Raw genomic sequence first — 9,972 nt, forward strand, 5'->3', positions numbered from 1 at the left:
ATCGGTGGCCTGACTCGGGATGGAGGGGGGGATGAAAATGGGCAGAATTTTGAAAATAGCAATTAGTAAAAAAGTTAATAGAATAAAAAAAAAAAAAAAAAAGGTTACAATCCAAAAATAAAAAAGAATTGACTGCTCGGCCGAATATTTATATAATTTGGAGCATTTTAGAAGGAAAGTCCAAAATTAAATAAGAGAAAGAAGAGAGGATTGGACTATTTAATAATATTTTTAAAAAAAAGAAGTAATTTCGACATAAAATTTTGAACACAGATCTAAAAGTTTAAAGTCCGATCGATATGTCCACGCGAGTGGCCTCGTTAAGGCCGTTTGGGTGCACAGCTTAAAGGGACGAGATAGGTTGCATCCCGTCAAGAAAACCCCTAGATTGACAGTCGATAGACGTTGAAGGTGTACTGCTGTGCTGAAATACAGATCTTGAGAAGCCGGATCTGTCTGAACGAGAGAGAGTATCAGACTAGGGTATAGTCCAGTCGTCATGGGTTGGTATAGTGGTGCGGACGGGCCCGACTCCGGAGGATACGAGATGGTATCACTATAAAGCAAGGTAAAGTCTAGAAAAAGAGTAGTAGGGGCCGACCCCGCTTCCTATTTCTTCTTAGAGTGGGGCGGTCAATCTTCCAGTACTGCTAGGACAGGCTCGGACATGTAGAGACTAAACGCGAACAACCGTGGCGTTCTGCAGAATGGCCGTCATACGAGTCACAAAAAAAAACTGTCGACAGTCAGACGGAGAAATGACGTGGAAGCAAGGAATCTCGCTAAAAAAGAATCCAACCTGGTGGTGCAGGCTGTCGAAATGAGAAGCGTTCCAGCGTTCAATCAGTTCCAATGGCCACATACATTCCAGTAGAAAACTTCATTTCGCTGACAAAAACAACGAAATGAGGGACCCCCCCCAAGTCGAGCACACGAAAGCACGTGCAGTGTGCACAAGCGAAACAAACACGTCTTACCGCGTGGAGCTCCAGACTGTGAGTGGTCAAACTATTCATAAATTGTCACATTCGGAAATCCTTACTATCGGGCTTTTCCGCTGCTGCTCGCTTAACACGGAAATGTACATATTGAGTCACAATGTTTCGCCAGATCGACCGAACCAGAGCCGAGGTTATTAGCAGAGGTATTTTGAACGATCGGCCGAAGTATTCCGAGTTCAGTGAAAAACAGCGAAGTGTGATTCTCATTTGTTGGTTTATTTCTTTGAAGATGATAGCCGTAGCCATATTCCAACGTAAATGAACAACGAATGATAATGTGTAAGTAACAAAACATTTATTTGTAATTATCGTTAACTGGTTATTTTCACTGGACTTTTGACACGTTTTGTTTAGAAGTTAGAACCAAGTATAACCGACCTATCACTTCGTATGCCAACAAGTAAGCCGACTACGCTTGACGTGATTGTTACATTTCCTGTCATCACCAATTAATAAAATGATGTGGTTTTTGTTTGTTTGTTTGCCTATTTCAAATCAAATAAGTTACAAGGGAAAAAAATCGCGGTACGCAAAACTGTACCGCGGTTCGTATCGAGCTGATCAATTATCGCGGTATACCGGTATATCGTTGCAGCACTACCACCTGAGCTAGATCCCGCCCCAGCTGAATTAAGCGTGCAGAAGTGGAAATAAGTATGTACAGACAAAATACATATTTTCGATAGATATTTTTGAATGATTTTTTATTTATTGATGATCACTTAACCATATCTGAAACTCACCTTTCCCTATCTGATCTTTGTGATCTATCAGAATGCTGACGCTGCCAAGCTTCTTTCACACCAAAATGCTCATACCTTCTGCTCCTGCGTGAACTATGGGATGATCCGGTGTCAGAGTCCTTCATGAAGCCATACACTGGAAAGGTAGACAAAACAGGTCTGTATGGTGTTCTTAACTCCAGACTGTGATTGAAACTTCTGTCTGCAACCATTTCCATCTGCTTCGACATAAACCGTCTTGCTTCTTTAAAAGCAGAAAATGGGCTTCTTGGTCTGTCTGTTTTTAAAATGTCCGAATATCCTTCACTATACGACGAAGTATCCAGTGAACTAAGACCCGAGAGATGAAGCTGTTTCCTAACGTCTTCGTCTGTGATTATCAAACTATCCTGAGAATAATTTGCCGAGGTGTCTGTAAAACTGAAGTCCACCATATGGCGAGAAGAGATCTTTTCAATCAATTCCCTCTCTCGTGCATCAACCTCTTGCAAAATGCCATGAGCTTGTCTCCTTGGATTGTCTTCTTGAAGGATGTGAGAAATCTGGTCTGCCATACCCGAGGCAACTGAATCATTGCCCTGCTGCGACAGAATAAGACTTCGCTGATAACGGACATTTTGCAAAAACTCATCGATGCCTTGTACGTCACCACCTCTGTGCAGACTGGAGAATGTTGGAGTTTTCTGCCCTGAATCGGACTCTCCTTTAGCACTGCAGGATGATCCATGCGTCTCCTCCCCTTCCGAGTTGTACTGAGATGACTTTTTATTGCTCTGACCATATTTCTGTAAATCATCAGACTGATCAGTGTCATCTTCCTGTGATGTCCTCACAGATGGCTGACCCTCTGCACTAACCTCAAAACGCCGTCTCTGAACAGTTAGTCGATCAGGTGTTGTCGTGGTGCTGGGAATAATAGTTCCCTCTTTAGTGGATCCAGCAGATACAAAGGAAGCATCTTTGCTATCCAGCTTAACGGAGCATTCGCTTCCAGACTCGGAGTCACCACGCTCAGAGAAATTTTTAAGACTCTTTTGAATTTCCTGCAAATCATGTTGAAGCTGGCTGTAGTCGATGCTACTGGGTAGTTGGCCTGCATCATATAAAGTACTTTCTGTTTGTTGGTCCGATTCTAAATAGGATGTCTTCGTCAAAATATCATTCACCCGAGTTCTAAGAATTCCATCATCGCTTGCTCCAGGTTGTGAATTATGCTCAGTTTCAGATTGGGCTTTGATTTCCAATTTGCTGTCTTTCTCCAAGAGGTGCTGTACCTCCTTGCTAGTTGAAGAATATGTACTTCCTGAATTAGTTGACCGAGAGAGGGCCTTACTTGTAACAAAATCACTGCCCTTTGGTACAGTAGACAATACCTCTTGTTCAACAGCATCAACTTCTTTAGGTAAATGCTGGTACAGATGTTTGTCCTTTTTAATCGAATGTGAAGAGCTTTCATTCTCTTCCATACGACTTTTTAATAAGTTATCAATGTCAGACAAAACTCTGTTTGCTCCACTGGACAAAGTTTGGTTTGTGGGTAAGCTTTCCATGTATTTTGAGACATTTTCTGGTAAGCTAGTAGCGGAGTATGACTTCCTGTAGTCGGACTGATCCTGAGAAGACCGTGATTTACTGGAATGAGTTGTCCTAGACAGCTCCTTTTCACTCTGGATTTGTGAAGAACCACTTTCTTTGGAAACATCACCACGGAGGTCTGATGCAAAATCTCCACTACCACCATCTGATGACATTTGTTTACGACTTGAATCACCATCTGATGACATTTGTTTATGACTTGAATCACCATCTGCAGATACTTCCTTGCTGCTGTTGCCAAGATCAGACTTCGTGAGATAAGACGCTGCATGCTGGGCACCAACAGCATGATCTTTCGAAACGCTATCACCAAGCTGTGTCACTGGAGAATATGGCTTCATGTAGCCTGGTTGTCTTAGCTGGGACGCACCGTGAGATTCTAAATGCTTCTTTTCAATATCTCTACCAAGAAAGCTTCGAAGGTTTTCTTCACTTCTTGTCAGGTTCTGTGCAAAAGGCGACTGTCCTTTCACATAGCCATAAGAGCTGCCTGTTAAACAAAGTGTATCAGTTCTACTAGTTGTATTATTTGTGCTCGAGAGAGGTGGAGAAAACAAGGATACCGTTGAGACAGATGCACCTTTTACACTGGACTGAGCAATCTCCATACGTGGACTGGCATTACTGTCGGACTCTGTAACATACGGATTCCAGTCACTGTCAGACATGCCTGCTGCCGTTTCAGGGTATTTCCCATGAACTGATCTCTCTGCAAGCTTAACTTCATTATCAGATGACACCTGTGAGCTGTCACTTTCCACGTGCTGAACATTGTGTGTAGAAAAGTTTCCAGACAGAAAATCCTTGGATACTTCTGAAATGGCGCAGTGCACGACTTCATCACAATCACTGTTGTCTTCTGTAGCAGCCTGGTCACTGGTTGGTGATCTCGACAGTGTGTCGATCGGATACTCACTTAGGTTATGATCTGAATTTAAAATATATCATAACAATATAAAATACAAAATTACATTATCATCTGTAATGCAGTGTGTGTTCCTTAGTAGGCAGGAGGCAGCCATTTTCACCACTTTTCATGTTTATTCAGGTTATTCACCAAAGAGTACAAATCTTGGAAATTAATGGATACACTTTTATAATGTTTTGAAATATTACAGTAAGAGACCTCCTGTTTAAAATGTATCAAAGTACATGAAATGCTGTGTCCAATTCCATTAGATTTCAAACCCATAACCACCTAGTAGGGGCACTTGTGGTCCGTTTTGTTTTTGTTACTTACCCTCATAGTAAGTTTTAGCAGAAGGGCTGTTATTATTATTATTATATACTTCACTGAATAAATTCATTAAATATTTCTCAAACAGCCTTCTATTTTCAAAGATAATAAACACCCTGGTAATGTATTAGCTCAATATAAATCAGTCATGTTATTAACCTCCTTTGTGTGCCAGCATGCCAAGTTTATCATACAAACAACAGATTTTCTCTAACTGGCCAGGATTTTAAGATTTCCACTTGCGTAAACTTAGATTAGCAAACATCTGTGTGTAAGATTTACATTCATGTTCTTGTATTTAATAAGTAAACATTTTAAATACTCTATTTTATGATGATCATATAGATTTAAAAATATTTTTATATGTATGGTTCTAATATTTTTACAAAAAGCATGTGCCAAAATTATACAATTTATAAACATGTATACCTTTTGACGTATCATCAGTAGAATATCCATGAGCATCGTAAGATAACTTGGAGTTTGTGTCCTGACTGCTGTCTGCTAAAAGTGTCTCAAACTGAAAATGACACAATTAAAAATCAAATAAACCAACTCGTTATTTTAAAAATAAACTGATGGCTCACAACCAAAACTGGATAGGCCAAATTTACAAAGCGTGTTTTTGTCTTGTATGTGTTTAACTACATACATTTTCATCATTTACTATGTTTAAGCATCTGCATTTAAGAATGACAGGCTTCATAAATTTGACCCATTATGTCCTTTTGCTATGGCTGGACCAATGGAATTACATTACGTTAGGGAGTGTAAAAAGACCGGGAAATAGAGGACTAGTTACTATTATTTTTGCAAATAGTGGACACAACCAATTTTTGTTGTTATCAAACTAACAGACTTAGTTTCCAAAAACATACTGCTTATGATTAAAATAGTAAAATCATAGCACTAGGAAAAGAATTACCATCAGTAATTCAATCTAGATATACATGCATTTCACAAACAAATGATGAGCACTGTCATTTCATACGGAACTGTTGTTTATGACATTATATCAAATTTATAGCTTCTGTAACAAGGCAGTAGGTTTTCTAAACCAGGGTTCGAAATATGAAGTAAAATATGGCCAAAGGAAATGTGACCAGCAAAAAAAAAAAAAAAAAAAAAAAAAAAAAAAGACCAGCTGAAAATAGGACAGCATCAGATGGAGGGAAGGGTTTGGGATGATGTGTGAAAAATCAGGATCTCTGAGATGTACATGTATGTATTGTAGAGCAATATGAAATTAAAATAGAACCGAATTATGAGATAATTATGTGTGCATTTGTGTCTTCAAAAGGTTCTACAAAAATGTGGATAGTAGATGAATTTCTATTTCACCTACTAGGTTTACAAAATGGAACCCTTTTTTGGCTTTTTGCAAGCCACTATTTCAAGCCCTGTAAACATATTATGCCCCTCACATTTCATTTCATTTATTTTCGTGCTTATATCCAACTAAGGTTCAAGCATGCTGTCCTGGGCACAAACCTTAATTATGTGGGCTGTATGTCCAGGACAGTGGGTTAGTTGTTAATTGTTAGGGGTTAGTGAGAGAGAAGTGGCCTTTCACCTACCCACTGAGTCGCTAAAACTCGCTCTGGGTGGGAGCCGGTACTGGGCTGCGAACCATGCACCTACCAGCCTTATGTCCGATGGCTTAACCCATGGGCGTACATAGGATTTTAAAAAGGGGGGTTCCAAAATAGATTGCAAAGATATTGGGCATATATTTCTATGTTGAGTTTTGAAAAGGGGGGTTCCAAAATAGATTGCAGAGATATTGGGCATATATTTCTATGTTGAGTAAATATAATAATGTCAGATATCAATGTCAGATATATTAAATTATAAAAAAAGCGATTTCAGGGGGGGGGTTCAGTCGAACCCATCGAACCCCACCTATATACGCCCATGTAACCATGATGCCACCAAGGCCGGTTGCCCCTCACAAAGACTAAATGGTATACTGACCAAAAAGAGCTCAAAACGACTGCTTTAAAGTGTTAAACAAAAGTAATGTTCACCTGTTGAGATGCTGTGTTGTCCATAGCGGTGCTCTGTTCTTCATTATCCATCCTGGGTGAGCAGTCACTCAAACTGCCAACTATAGTCTGTGATGCTGAATTACCACTCGATTTGTCAGTAACTGGAAGACTCTGATGACTCAGACTGTTATTTCTGTAATCACTTTTTGAACTGGTCTGTAGACTATTGTGGGTGAATTTCAATAACCGACTTTCAGCAGATACCGAGAGCCGATTCTGGTAGCTTGAATTACCAGTGGATGGTCTTCGGATATTGCAGGATGACCGATCAGACACTGGATGGCTGTACCTACTGAAACTCTTGTTATTTTCAGAGTTGGATGTAGTTTGTACATCAGAATTCAGACTATAATTGTGGATATGGGAGGAACTTGATGATCCATGTGCAACTGGAAGGCTGTGCTGACTAAGACTGTTATTACTATCAGAGGTGGATGTAGTTTGTACATCAGAATTCAGACTATATTTGTGGATATGGGAGGAACTTGATGATCCATGTACAACCAGAAGGCTGTGCTGACTAATAAGACTGTTATTACTTTCAGAGGTGAATGTAGTTTGTACATCAGGATTCAGACAATAATTGTGGATATGGGAGGAACTTGATGATCGATGTAAAACCGGAAAGCTGTGCTGACTAAGACTGTTATTACTTTCAGAGGTGGATGTAGTTTGTACATTAGGATTCAGACTATAATTGTGGATATGGGAGGAACTTGATGATCGATGTAAAACCGGAAAGCTGTGCTGACTAAGACTGTTATTACTTTCAGAGGTGGATGTAGTTTGTATATTAGGATTCAGACAATAATTGTGGATATGGGAGGAACTTGATGATCGATGTAAAACCGGAAAGCTGTGCTGACTAAGACTGTTATTACTTTCAGAGTGGGATGTGGTTTTAACGCTATGATTCAGACAATAACTGTGGGATGATGATCGATGTGAAACTGGAAGGCTGTGCTGACTAAGACTATTATTACTTTCAGAGTTGGATGTAGCTTGTACGCAAGGATTTAGACTATAACTGTTGATATGAGAGGTTGATTGTCGATGTGAAACTGGAAGACTGTGTTGACTCAAGACTGATCCATCTGAACTGCATGTTGATTCTCCATGTGAGGTTGATCGAGTGCTACATACTTGACTTGAGGAAGATGGAACAGATTCGTTCCTGGTCTGAAAGCTCTTTGAGATAGATATAGACTGGCAAAGTGGAGATGATGAACCTTGTGGTTCTTGTCGAATATTTTCAATTTCTGAGTCAGAATCTGACTGCAAGGCAAACCACAAGGATTCCTCAAGCTAGAAAAAATATATAAAAATAAAATAATAATAGTAAATAGTCTTTGCTAGAAAAGGGAAGTGATCTCTTAGCAATAAAAAATTTAATAAATTTTATTTGAAACTTCACATAACTGCTTTTCTGGCATTTCAGAAGAGTAATCTCTAAACAGATTGCATTGATTTTGCATAAATGGTGAAGACTAATAAGGCTTGGTTAATATTACTATACTAATATTAGTGATCTCTATCAATAATTTTTGTTTTTCCATGGTAGACCTGTGATATTCTAAACATTTTAAATATATATACTGAACAAAAGAAATGTATTTTCGCCAGTGAGGCACACAAAAAAAAAAGGTTTATGCACTGGTGTAGGAAGTGTGGGGGGTGGGGGCAAAGGGGGCATGTGCTCCCCACTTTGTGGGAGTAGCGATGTTTTTTATATATTTATACATGTATTTATATATATGTGTGGTGTGCTTTTTTAAATCTTTCTTTGATGATTATATGTACCCGATAGGTTGACCTAGCTGTAGTATGGAAATAACCCATTGGTTTGAAGTTACTTGTTATATGTAGTACTAATTGATAACAACTGTGCAAGTGGTACAGTGCCACTTGTATTTAACAGCAACACGAGGCAGTGCTTAGGTATGAGACCGGCTAACTGAAATTTTTTTGTGGTCGACCTATGTCAACTTCTCACACAGTACTTATCGGTTGAGAGCACTACCTAAAATTAGTAGTCACATAACCCTCTTGATAGTGTTGTATTTTTACAGAATATATACTGACATAGAAATTGTATTGAACTGCATTGAGTAATTAATGATGGTGTGTAACCTTCACATATGATAGATACATGCAAAATAAGGCTCAGGCAGTTTGGCTGTGAAGCTATGTTTAATTATAGCATTGCAGCAATTTGCCATGTGACTGTTGCTAAATAAAAGTCCTGTATGGTAGGACTTTCCTTTGGCACGGTCACGTATAAAGAACATTATAAATACTTATAATAAATATAGTTAGGGTTAGTGACAGTGTCAAAAGAAAATCCTTCCATATATTTTTCACTTGAAAAATTAACTATTAAAATAATGGCTAAATTAATGTATAGATATCTGGTATTCATTATTCTGTGTATAAATGGAAGGAGTTAATACTTGCACAAGTTACCAGTTCTACAAACTGACACCCATTCTTATACATACATGTATCTACATGCACACATTTATTTGACTAAAGTTTGTACTTTCTACTTTTGATTAGACTATAGGCTTCACTGGCTAGTTTAATAAAATTTAGTTTTACCAACTGGCAAGATTGAGCATGTGCAATATTCAACACTAATTACTGAATATTGGATAATATAATACACTAAGGACATACAACAAACCTGAGGCCCAGTTCCCGATCATCTATTCCACAATTAACTCAAGTTGACCGGGAATATAGGGACAAGTTACAACATGCACGATTGTCAAAGCTTTTGAGTTTTGCAACTCGAATCACCAGTCCACTGATTTATTGGAAACCAAGTAGCATAAGTATTTATAGCAAGAACTATATTACAGCTATTAATATACAGTAAATTAAATAAAAATTGTACCTCAAAAGACATTTTTGCATTTTAAAAAATGATTATATTTAACTAATATTTGTTCGTCTTCCTTATTTTGATTTTAATGGATCTTGCCGCTGTTTTGATCAATTCGGTAAAAATCCGAGTCCATGCGAATAACGAATTTCATTAATTTTAAAATTTAAGTCTTAAATATGAATTTACTCTTTGAAAAAGATATAAAGATGTATTTTACATTTATTTATTTATTTTACAAGTATTTTGTATTTTTAAATTGTATTTTGCTTATATACGGTGAAGTACCACTAACTTGCATAACAGTAGATATCCACGTTTAGCAGACATACCAACGAATCACGAGGCCTATACATCTATTTAATAACACAAACTAATTTAATAAATAGCTACAAACTACATGGTGTAAATACCTATTTTAAAAATATGTGGATGTTGTCATAGATAACCAAATTAATATTAG

The 9,972-nt window shown here is 38.0% G+C and overlaps 1 protein-coding gene across 4 annotated transcripts in view; it reads right to left on the reverse strand.

The window, feature by feature from the left end:
• LOC121382885 overlaps positions 1-9,628 on the reverse strand; it is a 33,790-nt gene extending 24,162 nt beyond the window's left edge. For all 4 annotated transcript variants that reach the window (XM_041512563.1, XM_041512562.1, XM_041512561.1 and 1 more), the window contains exons 1-4: positions 9,522-9,628; positions 6,605-7,930; positions 5,007-5,097; positions 1,745-4,268 (exon numbers count right to left, since the gene is read on the reverse strand). In XM_041512563.1, coding sequence (XP_041368497.1) covers positions 1,745-4,268; positions 5,007-5,097; positions 6,605-7,930; positions 9,522-9,533 — 3,953 coding nt within the window. In that variant the 5' untranslated portion in view covers positions 9,534-9,628. The remainder of the gene's footprint in view (positions 1-1,744; positions 4,269-5,006; positions 5,098-6,604; positions 7,931-9,521) is intronic.
• Between the last annotated feature and the right edge of the window lie 344 nt (positions 9,629-9,972).

The sequence above is a fragment of the Gigantopelta aegis genome, chromosome 10 (assembly GCF_016097555.1).
Source record: "Gigantopelta aegis isolate Gae_Host chromosome 10, Gae_host_genome, whole genome shotgun sequence".
Taxonomy (NCBI): Eukaryota; Metazoa; Mollusca; class Gastropoda; order Neomphalida; family Peltospiridae; genus Gigantopelta; species Gigantopelta aegis.